General features: G+C 56.4%; 1 protein-coding gene and 1 pseudogene across 3 annotated transcripts; one reads left to right on the top strand and one right to left on the bottom strand.

The window, feature by feature from the left end:
* Positions 1–930: 930 nt before the first annotated feature.
* Positions 931–1,920, top strand: LOC125147640 (olfactory receptor 13A1-like; annotated as a pseudogene).
* A 4,666-nt stretch (positions 1,921–6,586) lies between these two features.
* On the bottom strand, positions 6,587–19,980 carry SCART1 (scavenger receptor family member expressed on T cells 1). Of its 3 annotated transcripts, XM_047825563.1 has the most exons (14): positions 19,862–19,980; positions 17,229–17,546; positions 15,585–15,881; positions 14,372–14,680; positions 13,681–13,986; positions 13,247–13,564; positions 12,864–13,178; positions 9,641–9,955; positions 9,428–9,493; positions 9,038–9,352; positions 8,733–8,780; positions 8,102–8,239; positions 7,527–7,709; positions 6,587–7,057 (listed from the first exon to the last, which is right to left on the bottom strand). In XM_047825563.1, exons 1-14 carry the CDS (start codon positions 19,926–19,928, stop codon positions 6,987–6,989), a joined length of 3,066 nt encoding a protein of 1,021 aa, XP_047681519.1. In that variant the 5' UTR covers positions 19,929–19,980; the 3' UTR covers positions 6,587–6,986. The 3 variants fall into 3 exon arrangements, with proteins under 3 accessions (XP_047681519.1, XP_047681518.1, XP_047681520.1); XM_047825562.1 differs by lacking the exon at positions 6,587–7,057 and having other exon boundaries at positions 7,065–7,709; XM_047825564.1 differs by lacking the exon at positions 6,587–7,057 and having other exon boundaries at positions 7,559–7,709; positions 8,098–8,239.
* Between the last annotated feature and the right edge of the window lie 750 nt (positions 19,981–20,730).

Raw genomic sequence — 20,730 nt, 5'->3', positions numbered from 1 at the left:
AGGACCAGCTCGGAATCAGCACAGACAAGGGCTGCAGACAAGGTCACCCCTACAGAATCAGTTGATGCTGCCTTGACCTGGCCTTGGGTGTATCATTCCCAGGACTGGGCAGTCATCGGGGCAGAATCAGCAACACTGTGCTCTGGGAAACCCCTTGATCTGCTCCTTCTTTGTGTGTCTGCCCTGGACCCCTCAGCCTGGGACCTCCTCCTTGCTTCCAGGACTGCCTGAACCACCACTGGCCTTCCTCTTCTGGTCTTGACTCTGCCCACCAGCCTGGACCTCGTGTCTGTCCCCATTGGTGACTTACTCTCCCACCTGACTGCAGACCGCCCTTCCCTGAACCTGGGCTCCTGCTTCTCCCGGAAGCAGCCCCTGTCCCCTAAGCAGAGGCCAGGCTCCATGTTGGGGTCTGACGTTCACTTAGGTGGAAGCTCCCATCTGGGGCAGCTCATCAGGGGATGTGCAGAGGGTTGGGGGACCAGGCAGAGGGAGCAGACTAGGACACTTTGAGGGAGAGGGGAGAAGAGCAGGGGTGAGTCTGGACACTCTCTGGCCAGGATGGGACATGGGGACACTTTAAGGCCCACTGTGGATGCTGTACATCATGCTCCTGAAGGGTTCTAGCAGGGACCGGGTGAGGTCAGACAATCACTGTGGGAGACCACTGCACCAGGCAGGGGTGTGGGTAGTCCTGAGCACAGGGGTGTGGGGGGCGGGGAGGTATTCCTGAGTGTAGGGCCATGGGGGGGTGGGGAGGTAGTCCTGAGTGCAGGAGGTGGAAGGGTAAGTGCTCCTACCCGTTTCCCTGAGAGGAGCTTGTTAGCTGGTGATGCCTGAGTCTAATGAAATAAGAAATTTGGTAAATTCCGGGAGAGTCTGACATATGAAGCTATCTTGACCAGAAAGAGTCTGGACAGACCAAAGCCCATGAGTAATCGGATGCTGGTGACACAATTCCCACTGCAGGGCTTCTCAGAAGTGCTGCCGTTCCAGGCTCTCCTCTTCATTCTCTTCCTCTGCCTCTATGCCGTGGCACTCTGTGGCAACTCCCTCCTCGTGGTGGCCATCACCCTCAGCTCCAGGCTCCACACCCCCATGTACTTTTTCCTGGCCAACCTGTCTGTGCTGGATCTTGTCTGCACATGCACCATGGTGCCCAAGGGATCCTGGTGGCGGAGAAGAGGAGCATCTCCTACTGGGGCTGCATGGCCCTGTGTGGTCATGGGCGGTGGCAGGGGAGGTACTGCTCTTCATTGCCATGGCCTACGACCGCTACGTGGCCATCTGCCAGCCACTGCACTACGGCTCCATGATGAGCCCCAGGGTGTGTGCAGTGTGGGCTGGAGTTGTGTGGGCATCGGCATGTTTGACGCTGGAGTCAATGCCTGCCTGATGTCACGGCAGACCTTCCGTGGGCCCAACATGATTGGCCACGTCTTCTGTGGGATCCCTCCTCTGCTGTTGCTCTCCTGCTCCTCCACATATGTGAACAACATCATGGCAATTATAGCTGACGTCTTCTTTGCCATGTTGAACTTCCTGCTCACCATGGTGTCCTACGGGTTCATCATGTCCACCATCCTGAGGGTTCGAACAGCCGAGGGGAAGCAGCGGGCCTTCTCCACCTGTTCCTCCCATCTCATTGCAGCCACCTTGTACTTCTTCACCATCATCTACACCTACCTGAGCCCTGGCTCCAGCCACTCCCCAGGGACGGGCAAGGTGGTGGCTGTGCTTTACTCCACTGTGAGCCCCACCTTGAACCCTCTCATCTACAGCCTGAGGAACAAGGATATCAAGGCAGCTCTCAGGAAGGTCTTGATGCACATGCCAAAAATCTGTAAATGGGCAGTTTCTAAAGTTCGTGTTCTTTGTTGCTCTCTGACCCCTGACTCTTATGTGTCCTACCTGTTATAAACACCCTCTTTCTATGTGAGATGCCATTGACACCTTCAAAACAGCTTTGTTGGGGCGCCTGGGTGGCGCAGTCGGTTAAGCGTCCGACTTCAGCCAGGTCACGATCTCGCGGTCTGTGAGTTTGAGCCCCGCGTCGGGCTCTGGGCTGATGGCTCAGAGCCTGGAGCCTGTTTCCGATTCTGTGTCTCCCTCTCTCTCTGCCCTTCCCCCGTTCATGCTCTGTCTCTCTCTGTCCCAAAAGTAAATAAACATTGAAAAAAAAATTAAAAAAAAAAAAAACAGCTTTGTTGAGGAAATATTCCTCTGTGGATTCTCCACGGCATCCTAGTGAGTTGTGGCTTTCAGCTGCCTGTTACTGAAAGTTTGCAGTTCCCGGAATATGACACACATTAACACACAACGGATGCATTGGTTCCTTCTGAGATCCCTGGGATTGCTCACCAACCCAGAGTCTCTGCCTATGTCTTATTGACCTTCAGGAGGTGGGAGCTGGCTCAGTTCCATTAAAAGTGCCCCTGTATAGCTGCCCAGAGTTCTGCTTAGGCCACGTGGGTCTCAGTCCTGAACCGCCGAGGATGTCTCTCCTACGATAGTTGCTTTTGTGTGCCAACCTGACTGAGCCGCAGCACACCAGACAGCTGGTCAAGCATTATTTCTCAGTGTGTTTGTGAGGGTGTCTCTGGAAGAGATGAACATTTGAACAGGAAAACTGGATAAAGAAGACTGTCCTCACCAGTGGGGATGGGCGTCATTCAGTCCAGTGAGGGCCAGAATGGAACAAAAAAGGGAAGGAAGAGTATACTTGTTTCTTTGGCTTTCAGACCCAGAATCGGACTTACATGTTGCCCCCCAACTTGCAGGCCTTCAGACTTGGACTGAATTAGTCCATCAGTTCTTCTAGGTCCCCAGTTTACAGATGGCTGATAGGACTTCCATAACTGCATGAGCCAATTCAATAATGAGCCTCCATATGTAGGTATATGTGTATTGCACACTATATTGTATAATGCCGTTCATGTAATTACACATATATTATACTATGTTATACATATGTGTGTATGTGCATATTAAATATGTGTGTGCATGTGTGTATAAATCATCATAAGCCCAGAAGTATGTATATCTCCCACTGGCTCTGTTTCTCCGGAGAACCCTAAGACATCCCCCTTCCCATCTAATGATGGCCCTGGAATCTCTGGTCCAAGGACAGGATAAGAACCTCATGACCCAAAGCAACATGCCTCCTTGAGTCCTGTGGACACATTATTCGTGCACGGAATGCTATTTGCCTGGTTAGCGCATGCTCTTTTCACATCCCAGCTGCATGTTAAATCCTAAATGATTTCCCCCTAACCAGATTGAGTCAGCTCCCTCCACCGTCTGCCCTCCTCGTGCCTTCTTATTTCCCTTAGAGCTACTCATTCAGTTGATTACTTAATTAATATCTCTCATACTGGGTTTCATTAAGAGAGGGGCTATAGTTTGTGCTCACCATTGTATCCTCAGCAAGAAAACAGGACCTGGAACACAATAGGTGATAACTAAATGACACGTGATCCACAGGAGTGTCTTACTTTGCACATCTATTCAAGGTGAAGATGCACATATCTACTATACAACAATTTCACTCATGTGTGTACAACACAGGGTCACAGTTGTTTATTCCATCACTTTGTGCAGGAGCAAAAAAGTGGAAACTACCTAACCACCCGCCCATGGGAAGATAGATTAGCAAGCCATGGATTCATCACACATTGATTATCATCCCAAATCCATACATATTAATGTGGACACACATCACACGTGGACTGTCATGTTGGATGTGCCTTTTCCACAGGGACACACAGCCGAAGCATAATGTCAAGTAAGGAAAGCAAGTAGAAAGTGACGGCAGACAGGTGGCAAGCATTGCCGTATTTGTAAAAATATTGAAATAATACATCGTATTGTTTACTAAAATAAATATATGCAAAAACATATGAAATGATGTTCAGTCTTCAGAATAGCAGTCACATCTGGGGTGCAAGGAGGGAGAGAGATTAAATGGGAAACTTGAGCTGCTCTGTGATGTTTTCTTACACAGAGATATAAAGCAAATGTGGCAAGAAGTCAGCATCTTGTTACACGTATACATTTGAAATTTCACATGATTAAAAATAGTTTTAATTTTACTGTTAATTTTTACTACTAAAAAAGGAATCACTTGGAAAGCTCATTAAAACCTAATGAATCAGAGTCTGCATTTTAACAGGCTCCCTGGGTGATGCCTGTGTAAAGCAAGGTGTAAGTACTCCTGATCCAGGGTAAAAGCACGACTTTCCTGTATTGTCATGGATCTGATACTCTCCCTCAACCCAGAGAAAGCTGAGGACCCCCTCAACTAAATTCCTCCATTTAGCAGATAATTTTTAATTTTCACTCAGCAGAAATACTCATATACTGTTTGTTTAAAGAGAAGTTGCCAGTCTCATAATGTGAGGTTTCAGAGGTACCCTTCTCAGTAAGTGTAGGCAGCTCAGCTGGTTGGCAAGTGCATCGTGTCCCCCAGAACACCCCGTTTCCTCTCAATGGCCTGCAGGCCATGGGTCATCTCCCCACTGCAAGGCCCAGCCACAGGCAGCTCCCAGAGGCTCCATGAAGGTTATGTTTCACTGCTGTAGGAGGGTCACCACACGGCACATGAGTCCCTCTGTGACCAGGGCCTGATGTACCACTGGCAGCACGGTCACGCTGTGGGAAGGCTGTAGAGGACCACACACTGCTTCGGATGGTAACATAGTACTTGAGCTCTGAAGATAGTATTACAGGGAAAAGATTTCTTCCAAATTCTATCAAAATATAAATCACAGGAATGCTTCCAACCACCATCCAGCCATCTGCATTTCTATCATTCTCAGCTTGCCTGACTCCAAAAGATAAATGAACCGGCTACAGAATGTTACACAGCACTGGCAGCTTGTGAGTCAGCAGGACCAAAACGGTTTCAACCGGCCCCTCCGGGCCACTTTAGTCACTTAGAATTCATCTCCCAATTTTCTTAATGTTTATTTATTTTTGAGAGAGCGAGCGAGCGAGAGAGCACAAGCAGGGGAGGGGCAGAGAGAGAGAGAGTGAATTCTAAGCAGGATCTATGCTGTCAGCACAGAGCCCAACATGGGGCTTGATCTCAGAGACTGTGAGATCATGACCTGAGCCATAACCGAGAGTCAGAGGCTTAACCGACCGAGCCACCCAGGCACCCCTAGCCAGGCATTTATTGATGGAAATTTGATTACTTCATTTTTGTTATAAAAATGCTACACTTGGTATTTTCATAAATATTTGAGCACTGGGTATTTATGCAGAACACAGTCTGGGAAGGGGGATGAATCTTGGAAGGGATATTTATGAACACTGACAAATTTTATTTGTTCACAAAATACAAACAATGTACACATGTATTAATTTCCCCTTCTCTTCACCAAAATTTTCAATCTGAAAGTGAAATTTGATTTCGTCATTGATGTAATCTGCACTCATTTTTCCTCCTCTGTGACATGTGTTTGCCCACCGTCATGATTCATAGAGACTTCACAAAGTCCGTGGAGGATGCAGAAGGGCTGTAGGTCAGATGCAAGGCCAACTTAGCTGCAGAATAAAGACTACTCTAGACAACCCCAGGGCACTTACATGTAACCTTAAAAGCAGCAAACAGATCAGCAACCCATTAGTTTCCTGCCAGAAAAACTACAAAAACAGGCACAGCCCTCTGCACTGGGCAGGGACAGGGAGCACTCTGCACGGGGGAAGGACGGGGAGCACTCCACACTGGGGAAGGATGGGGAGCACTCCACACTGGGGAAGGACAGGGAGCACTCCTTACTGGTGAAGGGACGGGGAGCACTCTGCACTGGGGAAGGGACAGGGAGCACTCCGCACTGGGTAAGGGATGGGGAGCAGTCCGCACTGGGGAAGGGACGGGGAACAGTCTGCACTGGGGAAGGGACAGGGAGCAGTCCGCACTGGGGAAGAGACGGGGAGCATTCCGCACTGGGGAAGGGACAGGGAGCAGTCCACACTGGGGTAGGGCAGCACAGATGGAGGAGCCCTGCATCCTTCCTCTAAGTCCCAACCTACTCGGGCTGCTCAGCTGACATCCTTACTCTGCTCCCCATATATCTTCCAGGTCTCCTGTCCCATACTCAGACCCCCACACCACTGCCTGCCTGCTCATTTCTCTCCCTCCTGACCCCAGGGATGCCCTCCTGCTGCACATCTTCCCCTAACCCCCAGGCCCCAAGGATATCCAGTGTGAGTGGGGTGGGAGGGGAGGGCAGGGCAGGTATGGTCAGGGTGAGGTCACGGTGAATGTGGTCAGAAAGGGTTGAGTGGGGAGGATGCGATCAGTAATGAAGATGTGAGGGTTAGCGTGGGGAGGGTGTGGTCGGGGTGTGGTCGTGGCGGGTGTGGTCAGAGGAAGGTGTGAGGGTGGGGTGGGGTGTGGTCATGGAGGGAGGGTGTGGTCAGAGGAAGGTGTGAGGGTGGGGTGGGGTGTGGTCATGGAGGGAGGGTGTGGTCAGAGGAAGGTGTGAGGGTGGGGTGGGGTGTGGTCATGGAGGGAGGGTGTGGTCAGAGGAAGGTGTGAGGGTGGGGTGGGGTGTGGTCATGGAGGGAGGGTGTGGTCAGAGGAAGGTGTGAGGGTGGGGTAGGGAGGGTGTGGTTGAAAAGGGCTGGGTCCTTCCTGGAGTACTGGGGACTCTGGCACAAGGGAACGCCGGAATACCACTGCAGATGTGAGGAGGGGTGGCAAGGAGTTGGTTCACTGGCTACCCCACCCCGGTGCGTGCAGAAGTGAGGAAGTCGGACACACTTGGCCCGCATCCGACCAGGGTGAAGCGGGGAGGAAACACAACCCGGGCTGTGGCGGGGCCTGAGGAATGCTTCTGAGATGAATTAATGGGTGAATGAGGAACTTCAAAGGGAGTTTAATGACATCTCTCTTAGAAATGAAGATAATGAAAGACCCCGGGGCCTGGGTTCTCTCCCCACTCTGGTCTCGCTGACGTCCCATGGCCAGCACACTGTCATCAGGTCCTAGGGCACGCCGCATCTTCTGTCTCAGCAGGAGCTTGGGGGCCCAGGCTGCAAGGAACCCCACCTGTGTTGAAGGAGAGAGACGCACGTTGGGCCCTCTGGAAACCCCTCAGAGCCCCCACTGTCTCTGGGCCCTGCTGTGTCACTGCACCCTGAAGCCAGAACGTCAGACAAGAACAGGACGGCATGAGCCGGGGCCACCCTCCCACCCTTTCTGCTCAGGCCCCCTGCAGCCAACTGAGACAAGGTGCTAGAAGGACCCTGCGGGCATCCACAAAAAGAAACCCAAATAAAACTCCAGGACCCTCCCTGGACTCCACGTCCACCCACGAGAAGATTCCAGTCTAAGGAGCAACTTTGAAGGGACAGCTGAATCCCCTAATGTCCAAGCCTGGACACAGGAGTGAGGGTCACAGACTCATGGAGAGGTTGCTCTCAGGGTCTTTAAATGTAGGTGCTGGCCAGAGCAGAGCCCTGGGCATAAGAGTAGAGCAGGAACAGCAGCGCAGGCGCCAAGGCGCAGAGGTGCACACCAGCGGGGTTCAGGGGCGCGTCTTCCTCCTCAGGGCCCTGTTCCGGTTCCCCAGCGTCATCATACTCCTCCTCCAGGGCCAGGTTCAGGGACACTCTGGGCCCCTCATCTTTCTCCCCCGTGGGAACAACTCCGATGTCCTCATAAACACCCTCCGAGGGCAGACTCCCCAACATTCTGGAACCTGCAAAAGGCATGCCACTGCTTCTAGGACAGGCGCTCTCACAGTCGGGGCCCACCCGCTGCTGGCCCCGTGGGGTGTCTCACGCGTGCCCACCCAGAGCCACATCCCAGACAGCCGGGGCAATTAGCCCTACTACGCAGACGACATGGGGAATCAGGATACCCCTGGGGCCCTGTCCTCACACCCAGGCACCCCTCAGAAGTGGAGCAGGGCCAAGGGTCCCCTGACCCAACTACTCCTGGGCCCATGAGTGTCACTGAGAAGTTGCCATGCAGCAGGGTTCCAGGTGGGACCTGGCAGAAAGGGCCTGTGATGGGCTGGGGTCTCCAAGTATGCCCCCAACCTCCCTCCCCCACAGTCCTGTGTCACCCGCCCCGGCCACACCCACCTACCCTGGCAGACTCTCCTTCCACGGAACCACTGCACCCCCAGGACCAGGGAGACGATGACCAGGAGGGTGCCCAGGACAAGGCAAAAGGTCATGGGCAGGTTCCCAGCCTTGAGGGCAGTTGGAGGGGTGAGGGGGGTGCCTGTGAGGAGTGAGAGGCGGGGTCTCCCCTGTGTGTCTGTGCTGCCTGGGGTATTGTGACCTTGGGCCTGGGCCACCTGAACCTTTCAGGGAGGGGGAGGGCACCCAAAGGAGATGGCCCTGGTGCTCCTCCCCCAGAGATGGCCCAGAGGTCACAGGGCTGAGGTCACAGGACCAGGGTCAGGAGGGAGGGGGGAGGCCACAGTGTTCCAGGGTCAAATGCCTCCAGTGGGTAAAAGAAAGACCCCGGAGAAGTGGCTGGGCCTGCTGTCCCTCCCCATGGTTCTCTGCCCAGGCTAGCACAGGAGGACAGAGTGGGCGGTCCTGACCCTCCTGACCCTCCTGACCCTGGCCTGATCAGCCTAAAGAGTGGCTGGCTGCAGCCCTGGCACCCACCAGAGACTGCCCCTCTGTGCAGAGCCCACGGCAGGGCCCCTCTGGGTCGGGGCCAGACAAGAGGGCATGACCTGAGCCCTGTGGGAGAGCACACCTACCTGATGCCCATCCCAGTGCTGGTGGCCGAGCCGTGGTCCCCCTGTCACCTGCAGGAGAAATGGGAAGGACTCCCAGGAAGAGAGGCAGCCGCAGCCCTGGGCAGCCCAGACCCTCCACCTAGACCCTCAGGAAGTGTCCCAGCCCCACTCAGCCTGAGCCCAGCATGGCATGGGACAGCCGCAGAGGCAGCCAGAGGGACCCAGCACAGGGATGGCCTCAGGGCCATGTTCTGGGTGGGGAGACCCCCTCCCCAGCCCCAGGCAAGCCCTCCCACCCACCTGTGCCCCCTCCCCTCCCCACTCACGGGAGCAGTGCACACCCGCGTCCTCCTTGTGCCCGCAGTCTCCGAGTCCCCACGGCTCTGCGGGGCAGTTCCACAGAGACGCCTCACTGCCCCGGCACCCCACCTCGTCCAGCCACACGGGCCCTGAGCCTGGGCCAAAGGCGGCCCCGGCAAGGGCACCCACAGCTGGGCCACAGCCCAGCTGGCGGCATACCACCTCCGCGTCTGCCAGGTCCCAGGAATCGTCACACACGGTGCCCCAGGAGCCAGCGTGCCAGAGCTCCACGCGGCCCGAGCAGCTGTCCTTGCCTCCACGCACACGCAGCATGCCCTCCCCTGGAAGAGGGGGCTGTGGTCACTGCAGGGCAGGACCGAGGTGAAGAGTGCACAGGGAGGCAGACAGAAGGGTACCTGGGCAGCTGTGGGCGGATGAGCAGTTGGTCTCCCCGGAATCCTGCGTCATTTTCTCTGACAATCCTATGGGATTAAACAGCGACCATCCCTCTGTAAACACCCTGAAAGCTTCAGAATGAAGTGTGTGGAGCCTGAGTGACCTCCAGGCCCTAAGTCATGGATCAATGGCAGCCTTGCAGGTGACTTGTCAGAAACCGCCAAGAGACCCACCTGCACAGGTGACCCAAGCCTCCTCTCCGTGGGCACAGGAGCGTGGGTGCCATGGTGCCGAGGGGCATTGCCACAGTGTGGAGTTTCTCAGCTTGCGACACTCGATGTTGTCCAGCCAAGAGGTGCCCAAGCCAGTGTGGACAGGCCTGTTCTCTAGCCAGCCCTGCTCCCCACAGCCCAGCTGCTTGCAGATGATGGACAAGGAGATGTCTTTCAGGGCATTACTGCACACGGCGCCCCACGTCCCATTGTAGAACACATCTAGCCACCCAGCACACTGGTGGGTGCCACCTCGCAGCCTCAGGGCCACTGACCCTGGAAGACAAAAGCAGTCGGGCCAGGAGAAATCTCCAAAGGATGACCCCAAAATGAGAGGGTCCCAGCACTAAGATCAATGCTGCTCAGGGGCATCGAACCCAGTGAGCCCCTAGCAAGAACCTTAAATCAGTCATGTGTCCCCGTGGCAACCTCCCACCCCAAGGATGCAGGTAGCGGTTAATCTCAGGTGATCAGATTTAACTGCCAGCTGTAACATCTTAGCAGGTGTCACCTGATTGTCCAGAAATCCACCCTTGGAAATCATTCAAAAAAGAATTATCTTTTGCACAAGATGATCAATTTAGCAGTGATTATAAAAAGTTTTTTTAAAAATCAGCAAAACTAAAAGGCAACTGACAGATGGGAGAAGATATTTGCAAATGACATATCGGATAAAGGGTTAGTATCCAAAATCTATAAAGAACTTATCAAACTCAACACCCAAAAAACAAGTAATCCAGTGAAGAAATGGGCAAAAGACATGAATAGACACTTCTCCAAAGAAGACATCCAGATGGCCAACTGACACATGAAAAAATGTTCAACATCACTCGTCATCAGGGAAATACAAATTAAAACCACAATGAGATACCACCTCACAGCTGTCAGAATGACTAACATCTCAGGCAACAACACATGTTGGCGAGGATGCGGACCAAGAGGATCTCTTTTGCATTGTTGGTGGCAATGCAAGCTGTTGCAGCCACTCTGGAAAACAGTATGGAGGTTCCTCAAAAAACTAAAAATAGAACTACGCTACCACCCAGCAATTGCACTAACTAGGCATTTATCCATGGGATACAGGTGTGCTGTTTGAAGGGACACATGCACCCCCATGTTTATAGCAGTGCTATCAACAATAGCCAAAGTATGGAAAGAGCCCAAATGTCCATCGATGGATGAACAGATAAAGAAGATGTGGTTTAGGGGTGCCTGGGTGGCTCAGTCGGTTAAGCGTCCAACTTCAGCTCAGGTCATGATCTCACGGTTCATGGGTTCGAGCCCTGCGTCGGGCTCTGTGCTGACAGCTCAGAGACTGGAGCCTGTTTCAGATTCTGTATCTCCCTCTCTCTCTGCCCCTCCCCTGTTCACACTCTGTCTCTGTCTCAAAAATAAATAAACATTTAAAAAAAGGTGTGGTATATATATACAATGGAGTATTCCTCGGCAATCAAAAAGAATGAAATCTTGCCATTTGCAACTACGTGGGTGGAACTGGAGGGTATTATGCTAAGTGAAATTAGAGAAAGACAAAAATCATATGACTTCACTCATATGAGGACTTTAAGAGACAAAACCGATGAACGTAAGGGAAGGGAAACAAAAATAATATAAAAACAGGGAGGGGGACAAACGTAAGAGACTCATAAATATGGAGAACAAACTGAGGGTTTCTGGAGGGGTTGTGGGAGGGGGATGGGCTACATGGGGGAGGGGCACTAAGGAATCTGCTCTGGAAACCATTGCTGCACTCTATGCTAACTAATTGGATGCAAATTTTAAAAATAAAAATAAAAGCAAAAAAAAAGTAGCGAGTGCAGAGCTCCATGTTTGGAGACAGCAGCAGCCCCGGCTGGCCAGGGCCCAAGCCCTAAGCAGAGTAATCTCCACAACAGTGTGACGGAGCAAGGAGACTATAATATCACCAATAATAAAGTATTTGATAGCCCTTTAAAATTATGTTTTGAATGTCTGATACGTCAAAAATACCTCCACAGGATAAATGGAGACAGTAAGATATGAATTGCATGTGACAGAGGCATAACCAATTAAAATTTAAATAACCTTTAAAAAACAAAAACACTTGAAGAAAGTACATCCATGACAGATTACCAACATGGCCACAAAGGTCTCCTGCCTGTACCCACAGCCCTAGAAAGGAGTCTGTGTCCCCACCCCCCTGACTCTGGGCTGCCCTGGGACTTCAGCCGACTGACCACATGGTGTAAGAGCGACCCTCGCTCCTTCCAGGCCTGGGCTTCCCATGCTCTCGATTTGGGAACACTGCTTCCATCTTGAATTGTGACAGAAACAGAGCGTCCCCCACCCCTGCCCGCAGCCAGTCCCCAGCAGCAGAGTCCTATCAGTCGGCAAGTGACCGGCAGCCTGAGGGAGCCCATGAGACAAGGCGGAGGAGAACTGCAGGCACAAAGGCCACTTGGAATGTACATCCGAGCACGTAGGACCGGTTTAGACGCTAAGCCAATCAGTGATGTGCACAGTACCTGGAAACTCTCCCAGAATTCATGAGAAAGAGCAGACTCCCCAAAAAATAATGAATAAAAAGGGGAAGAGGTAAAAGGATGAACCCAAGTGTTACTTTAAAAGAAACAGGACGATTGAAATGAATGCAATCATCTGAGACACAGTTGAGGGAACGGCTGAAATCACGGAGAAGAAACCACACCTGAATGCTCACCCCCGCCCTGGAGGGGAGCCTGAAGACGCCCCCGGAGGCTGCCCTGTACACACCCCTCCCGGGCTCCCCAGTGACCGCAGAACCCTGTCCCTCAAGAATGGTCACACCCAGACAAGACCAACGTAAGGAACCTCGGATATGCACAAGCTGAAAAGCAAAGACCCTCCAAACACCACCTTTCCTGCAGCTCACGGAAACACGGGCCAGGAGCTGGGGGGAGAACCCTCCCGCACAAATGTGAGACGAGCCTGTGAGCAGCGGGGAGAGACCCGGCTGTGCCCGGCCCGGCCCGCAGCAGCGTGGCAGCAAGAGGACGGTGCAGTACACGAATGGGTGGCCCCATTCGGGAAGGGGTCAGTGGGGTCTGCGGAAGGCCCAGGGAAGCCCCGCGGAAGTCCCGTGGAAGCCCACGGAAGGCCTGGGCGCACAAAGCGCACCGCTCGATACCCAGCCGCCCCGAGAAGACGCCCAACTACCCTCACCGACCTGAGCAGACGACGCCGGCGTCCTCCTTGTGCCCGCAGTCCCGCGGGCCCTGGCCCCCTGACGGGCACCGCCACAGCGCAGACTCGTGGCCCCTGCAGCCCAGCTCGGCCATCCAGATGCGCCCCGCCCCGGCACCGAAGGGCGCGGCGCCCAGGGCGCGAAGGGCGCGGCCGCAGCCCAGCTGCCGGCAGACCACCTGGGCGTCCCGCAGGTCCCAGCCGTCGTCACACACGGTGCCCCAGTCGCCCCCGTGCAGCACCTCCACGCGCCCCGCGCAGCGGTGGGGCCCCGCGGCCAGTCGCACCCGCCGGCTCCCTGCGGAGACACCGCGTCAGGGCAGCGGGCCCAGGGGCCGAGGGGCCGGCGGCCCGGGCCTCACTCACCCGAACACACGACGCCCACGTCTCGCGAGGCCCCCGCGGGCACCAGCAGGGACGCGGACACGTTGCACTGGGTCAGGCGGGTCTCAGTGCCCAGACAGCGCGCGCGGCTCAGCCCCACGGGGAGCGCCCTGCGCCCGGGCGCCGGAGCGTCGTACGCCCGATCGGCCTGTCCGCACCCCAGCTGCCTGCACACCACGCGGGAGCCACGCAGGTCCCACGCGTCGTCCAGGACACGGCCCCACACCCCGTCCAGGGAGACCTCCACGCGGCCATCGCAGCGGCTCTGTCCGTCCCTCAGCCTCAGAGCGTGGGGGAGACCTGGGGAGACCGGCAGACGAGACAGGGTGTCGGGGGGGAGGGGCCCTGCGCCTGCAAAGGGGAGAGGACCACCCCTCCCCGCAGGACCCCTCCCACTCCCAGCCTCCAGCACCCACCTGAGCAGACGGCGGTGGCTGCGTTTCCCGGGGCACAGGCCCGGGCCCCCAGGGTGGTTACTGGGCAATTCCATAAGTAGGGCTCTGTCCCCACACAGTGAAACACATCAGGCCAGATGGGAGCGTCCCCGACCCCAAAGTGGCCTCCTGGGGGTGTGGCCACCGCGCTGCCACAGTTGAGCTGGTGGCAGAGGACGGTGGCATCCGCTAAGTCCCAGTGGGCAGCACAGAGGGGTGCCCAGGCCCCCTGCACCTGGAGCTCCACGCGTCCCTCACAGCTGCTGCTGCCGTTAACCAGCTGGAACTCTAAAGAGGGGGCTAGGGGTCAGCGCCTCCCTCACCCGCAGACCCAGCTTGGGGCAGTTTCTTCCGGTTGCACCCAGTGTGGTGACCACAGAGCCAGGCCCTTGCCTCACCAGCCCCCTACCCACCTCAGCCCCCCGCATCCAGATCATGCCTCTCTGCAGATGGGCCTACAGTCTGTGGTACAGCCTTAGCGGGGAACACAGTCCTCTCTTCCCTCCCCCCTCAACCCCCAGAAGCAACACTTCCTAGCCAAGGACACGCACACCCCCAACTGGCCAGAGGGGCTTTCACCAGCCTAGCTTAGAGCCCCCAGGCGGAGTCATTGAGGGAGGTTGGCAGGGAAGGGGGCAAGGCTGAGCCTCAGATCCCACCCTCCCAGCCTCACCTGAGCACCTGAGCCCGGCGTCCTGGTGGTGCCCACACTGGCGCCCAGGCCCCCGAGGGCAGTGGAACAGCAGAGACTCATTGCCTGCACAACGGAAGGCCTCTGTCCACACGAGCCCAGAGCCCTGGCCGAAGTGGGCGCCCCCAGGAGTGGACACAGCAGAACCACACTGCAGCTCCCGGCACACCACATGGGCCGTTGCCCGGTCCAGGTCAGCATCACAGACAGTGCCCCAGGTCAGGCCGCGCCTCACTTCCAGACGCCCAGCACAGGGGTGCTCACCGCCCTCCAACCGGGCTTCCATGTGTCCTGGGGGAGACACAAACTCTCAGTTAGGGATAAGTGTTCTCAGGTGAGCAGTTCAGCCACCTCCCTGGACCACAGGAGACTCTGGCTAGGGTAGACCATCCAGGACCAGGCAGTGGGTCTGCAAGTCCTGGGCAGAAACTGATAGCCAGAGACCCATACACCCTGCACCCAGAACAGAGAAGGGGTCCCTGGTCACTTCCCTGAGGTCAGAGGTCAGAGTCACCTCCTACAGGTGCCCACATGTGTGACATAGCCTCTGCCTGCCCAAGGCAGTGGCATCAAGGTCCTGTATAGTCTTGGAGGCCAGGTCAAGGCACCTCTCTGGCCACAGAACGGTGCCTTCTTAGGGGCACCAAGGAGGCTGGCCTGTCCGTCTCACGTTAGCCTGCCCTAATTCCCAGAACACAGCCAGAATCTGAGGGTCAATTTGCTTGCCCCTTTGAGACAGGACTGGGAGGGGGTGACCACCAGCCACCTTGACTCCTACTGGACACACAATAATCAGAGCACAGATGCTGCAGGATAGTCCGGACCCCACCCCCACCCCCACCCCCACCCCCAGGCCCGGGTTTCTGAGCCAGCACACCTCTGCTGGGACGTAGGCACAGACCTGAGCCCACCACACGCCCACCGGCGAACCATCCACCAGCACTTCCTGTGCCCTCTCCTCTAGGCCTCTGTCTGCAACAACCCTGAGCTAGAGAGCATCGGATCTTCCCAGCACAGTGCCTTCCTCCCTGCCTTCCCTCGCCTGCCCAGCCCGCTCTTAGTCCCTCTGGAACAGCAGGCTGCACAGGCATCAAGAGGGGGACACACTGTGAGATGTGAGGATAGAGCGTCCCCCAAGGGTCTGCACCGCCCCCCCCCCCCCCCACCAAGCCTGGCTGTGCCCGGCGGGCCTCACCTGAGCAGACCACCTCGGCATCGTGCTGGAAGTCACAGCCCCTGCGCAGGCGGTTGTTGAGTCTGCAGTTCCGGATGGTCGGCTCGGTGCCCCGGCACGTCATATACTTCCCAACGACGCCCGCATCCTGGCGGGGAGCCTGAAGTGCAGGCCCACACCCCAGCTCCCGGCAGAACACCGTGGCCTCCTCTTCATGGAGGCCACAGAGGCGATCCACCCCGTTCACATTCCTGATCTCGGGGAGTCCGGAGCAGGGGCTGCGGCCCTTTACCAGCCGGATCTCCCGAAAAGTGCCATCTGAGAAGCACAGGCCCACATTAAGGAAGGCGCGGACTCCGCGGGCCCCGTGGTCCCTTGGAACCCATGGCCTGCCCCAGCGACCAGACGTTGCCATCTGGGCAAGCAGCCCCTACCTGGGCCTCCGCCCTGGGCCTGGGTTACAGCCTGAGACCAACCCTGCTCCTTCAAGAGGGTCATCGCTGGCTGAGAGGGCCCTTTCTGGGTGGGAGGTCACAGAGGACCCCTCGCTCAGAGGGATCTATGCCTCGTTTAACATTCTGCCGTCATTGTCTTGAAAATCTTGTTGTTGAACGAGGATCCCTGCATTTTCCCTTCATCCTGGGCCCATAAACCATGTCATGGGTCAGCTTCAGAGACAGAATGCTGTAAGGGGGCCTCAGGAGCTCCCTGTCACATAAGTGCCCAGAGACAGCAGAAGAACCTCACAACAGACCTCACAGGGAAAGCATTTGCCTCCTGGTCACTTTTGAAATCATGTTGAGATACCTAATGTTAAATACCTACGGTGGGGGGTGGGGGTGGGGCAGGGACAGGGGTGTCAGGCCCTCAGGCATCTAGAAGACAAGGTGTCTCTGACCTCCCCCCCCCCCCCCCCGTTTTCTGCGTCTCCATGTTCCCGCATTGCTGTTTTACTTGTTCACTGTTTCTCCCGGGACAGTACAGGCTCCATGCAGCAGGACTTTTGTCTGGTTTATTCACAGCTGCATATGGCCAAGCACCTAGAATAGAGCCTTGCGAATAAGCATCTGTTGGGTGAAAGACGAAGGGCCCCTTACAGGAGTGACCGAGTCATGAGAGACTGGAACCATGACAGGTCAGCATGGTCCGGTGCCCTGGGAGGAGCCCCCCACCTCCGCCACAGAACCACCAGACCCTCTCTCCACCCCTCCCCCAGGCCCACCCACCTCCTCCTCCTCCCCCTCCTCCCCCAGACCCGCACTCCTCCTCCCCCTGCACCAGACCCTCTCTCTGCCCCTTCCCCAGGCCTACCCACCTCCTCCTCCTCCCCCCAGGCCCGCCCATCTCCTCCTCCTCCCCCTCCTCCCCCAGACCCCCGCTCCTCCTCCCCCTGCACCAGACCCTCTCTCCACCCCTCCCCCAGGCCCGCCCACCTCCTCCTCCTCCCCCTCCCCCCCAGACCTGTGCTCCTCCTCCCCCTGCATTAGACCCTCTCTCTGCCCCTCCCCCAGGGCCGCCCACCTCCTCCTTCTCCCCTTATTCCCCCAGATCCGGCTCCTCCTCCCCCTGCACTAGACCCTCTCTCCTCCTCTCCACCAAGCCCTCCTCCCCCTCCTCCCCCAGACTCACCCTCCTCCTCCTCTTCCCCCTCCTGTTCAGACTTACTCGCACACAGAGCGACCACCACCCACTCATGGGGACACTCGGTCTGTGTCCAGGCCCCGAGGCTGCACTCCCAGAGGGAGGGCTCGTCACCCCTGCAGGACACGTTGTGGAGCCAGGGCCGCACCATCTCCCCGGGCAGTGGGACGTACTTGGGGGCTCCCACAGCATGTCCACAGCCCAGCTGCCTGCAGACCACGGATGCCTCTGCCAACGTCCACTCCTGGTTGCACACGTGTCCCCACTGCCCATCGTGTAGGACTAGCACAACTCCGTCGCAGGGACTGTGTCTGTACGCCAGCCTCAGGTCTCTTGGTCCACCTACGGAAGAACAGGCCAGCCTCAGAGGGGCCCGGAACCAGTGCGCAGGGTGAAGGGTGAGCCAGCACCCGCTGGGAGGTAGGAAGACTCCTACGTTTGCCTGGGGCCACTTCCAAGGCCTTGCTGCGAGGCCTCAGCACAAAGCCAGGTCCCCCTACCCCCACCCCCAATACTCACAGTCCAGAAAGGTGATGGGGTGGAGTCACATGGAAACCCTCCCACTGCCCCCACGCAGCCCTGCATCCTCACCTCCACAGACCCCCTTCCCTCCCGCCAGGACCACGGCCTCTGCTCCCCTCCCAAGCCCTCTGAGGCCCCCACGATGTGGGTGACCCTCACCCTCTTGGCAAGGAAGTGCCCTTGTGTTCCGCTGCCTGGAAGCGGGGTGGCTCTGCCAGGCCACCCTTCCCCACCCCCAATCGTTTCTCCAGTGCAGTAGAGGCACCGGGGCCCCTGACTCTCTGTTTCCTGCCTCACCGGCCGGCCACCTGCCCTTCCAGTTACAATCTCTAGGCCGGCCTCCTCAGGTCTCAGGGTCTCAGCAGCTCCCTGGACCTGAACTTGGACCAATAGGACCTCCCCACCAGGGCCACGGATGCACTTCCTCAACCATGCCCCTTCTAGGCCCTGCGCCCTGGTTCTCTCTGCACAGCCTCTCCCCATCACAGCCCCTTGGTCCTCACAATCCCATCCACAGCTGGTGCAGAAGAAACACAACAGCAGCCATGAAGAAGTCTTGCACACAGTCCCAGCCTGGGCCACCCCAGACCACCTCCAGTGCCCACCCTGAACTCATGTGAGGAGGGGACAGAGGGCAGACTCCCACATATAGGTCCAGAGAAAGGCATGCCCCTCTCACTGCCCCTCTCACCACCCCCTGATGGTCGTCATTCACCGCTGGCATCCTCCCCCACAGCTTCCTCACACCCTGCCGGCCTGTTCTTCTGCAGACATAAACGTGCACACATATCTGCATCTTTAACACAAAACGGGATCCCCTCCAGCGTTCCCACACCGCTCCCACCAGACAGCATCACTGCCCACAGATTCCTGCCACCAGCACCCGGGAAGCCCCTACTGTCCAGCCCTGAGGTCACCCCCTTGCTGGACCTTGGATCGGCCTGCCCAACAGAGTGTTCTTCCATCAGCTTCCAGAGCACTGGACACCGACTGCTACCCTCTCCTGTCTCTCTGCCCAACTCACATGCGTGCACGTACTCACACACACATGCACACTCTCACACTCTCTGACACTATCACACACGCATGCACGCACTCACACACTCTCTGACACTATCACTATCACACACATGCACACTCCCTCACACTCTGACACTATCACACACGCATGCACACTCCCTCACACTCTGACACTATTACACATGCATACACGCTCTCACACACTCTCTGACACTATCACTATCACACACATGCACACTCTCACACACTCTGATACTATCACACACGCATGCATGCACTCACACATGTGCATGCTCTCATATACTCTCTGACACACTATCACACATATGCATGCATGCACTCACTCTGACACTCACACACACATGCATGCTATCACACACTCTCTGATACTATCGCTATCACACACATGCACGCTCTCACACACTCCCTACCACACACACACACACACACATGCTCTCACACCCTCTCTGACACATACTATCACACACTCACCCAGAGGCTCTGTGTTACTGTATGCAGTACCCCCAGGGGTCATTCTGTCACGTCCAGCCTCTCTGTGCTGTTCCACCTGACAGAACCCCTCTCTACAGGCTCCTGCCCATGATTCTGCCTCTTGTCTTCTAGACCCGGCAGCCCTCACACCCCTGGGCCCCCTCCCCAGGTTGTTGCCACTCCTTGGAACAGTGAGTGAGCTGGGGATCACCCTCAATGCCAGGTGCAGCCAGCTTTCACACTCCCCCACCAGCACCCAAGCCCCAGGGACAGGAGTGGAGCAGCCCCTCTGCTGGACCTATCAGTACCTCATGTCCATCGGGGTCACTGGGACCAGACGCTAGCCATGCCCCCTCATTCCATCCAGGCTCTGACCCAGCTCTGCACCCTGGGTTCACCCTGGAGTTAGGCTCAGTCAGTGTTGGAACAAGAGTCTCTGGGGGTACACACTTTGGAGCCCACATGCCCTCCTGCCCTCCTGTGGAGGACCCATCCACGTCCAGGCTGAGCAAGAGCCAGAAAGACATCTGGTCACAGCAGGAGATCCCCATACCCCAGGGTCTCAGCTTCTACAGAACCACCACCTCCAGAAGCCTCCATAGATGAAGGAAGGAGAAACTTACCAACAGGGACTGCACTGAGAGTGAGGAGAAGGGTCCCCAGTCCCAAGGCCCAGAGAGCTGCCTTCATGGCACTGTGACCCCCCAGGGCTCAACTAGTTCCTGCTGTTCAACTAGGACAAGAGCAGAGATTTCAGTCCAGAGTGAAATATGCAGAAATAGGAGTCACCAATGGCCTCCAGGAACCAGTGGAGACAGCAAGGGCCTTTCCAGAGCATATCAGGAGCCTCAGAAGCCCTGAGCACATGAGCAAGGGCCCCAGGCTGCGGGTTTCCTCTCACACTGATAACTGCTGACAGACCAGGTTCACTCAGACCCAAAGTCAAGCAGGTAGTCCAATCTGCCCACAACTGCAGCCGCAAAGCTCTGTGTGCCTCTGCCTTCCACCCAAGCCCAGTGGCTCTGGCTCCCCACCACAGATAGTAACACAGTGACAACCAACTTCTGGGGACCAGCAAGGACTAAGTGGGAGCCCCACAGCACCAGGAGAATGAGACAGGCCAGGATAGCCTCACAAAGCCCCTAAAAACTGAACTGTCATTGGAACCAAAGCCACAAAAGGCCAGAACCTACACCCTGAGCTCAAACAGGTGGCTACCTGCCAACCTGGAAAAGTCTCCTAACATCACAACCAAAATTGTCCAAAACACAAGTGAAAATCACTCATCATTTGAAAACATCACACTCAGTGAAAGTTGTCAGACACAAACACCACCTGTATGACTCCAGTGATATGAAACGTCCTGACGAGGCAAATCCACAGACAGAGACAGTGGCTGGGTGGCTGCCAGGGGCTGGAAGGAGGAGAAAATGCTGATATATATATGGGGTTTCCTTGGGGGAGATGAAGATGCTCTGAAATCAACTAGTGG

Source organism: Prionailurus viverrinus, chromosome D2, assembly GCF_022837055.1.
Source record: "Prionailurus viverrinus isolate Anna chromosome D2, UM_Priviv_1.0, whole genome shotgun sequence".
NCBI lineage: Eukaryota > Metazoa > Chordata > Mammalia > Carnivora > Felidae > Prionailurus > Prionailurus viverrinus.
The sequence above is the reverse complement of the archived record's forward strand: the minus strand, read 5'-3'. Positions and strand labels throughout refer to the sequence as shown.

Bases quoted from the DNA above. Each gene is read 5' to 3' on its own strand.
- SCART1 (XM_047825562.1), bottom strand. From the start codon at position 19,928: ATGAAGGCAGCTCTCTGGGCCTTGGGACTGGGGACCCTTCTCCTCACT. The intron at 14,681-15,584 runs GTGAGGCCCGCC...TGTCTCCCCCAG, and splicing joins TGCCGAGGTGGTCTGCTCAG to GACACATGGAAGCCCGGTTG. The intron at 9,494-9,640 runs GTGGGTCTCTTG...TTAATCCCATAG, and splicing joins GGCTTGGGTCACCTGTGCAG to GATTGTCAGAGAAAATGACG.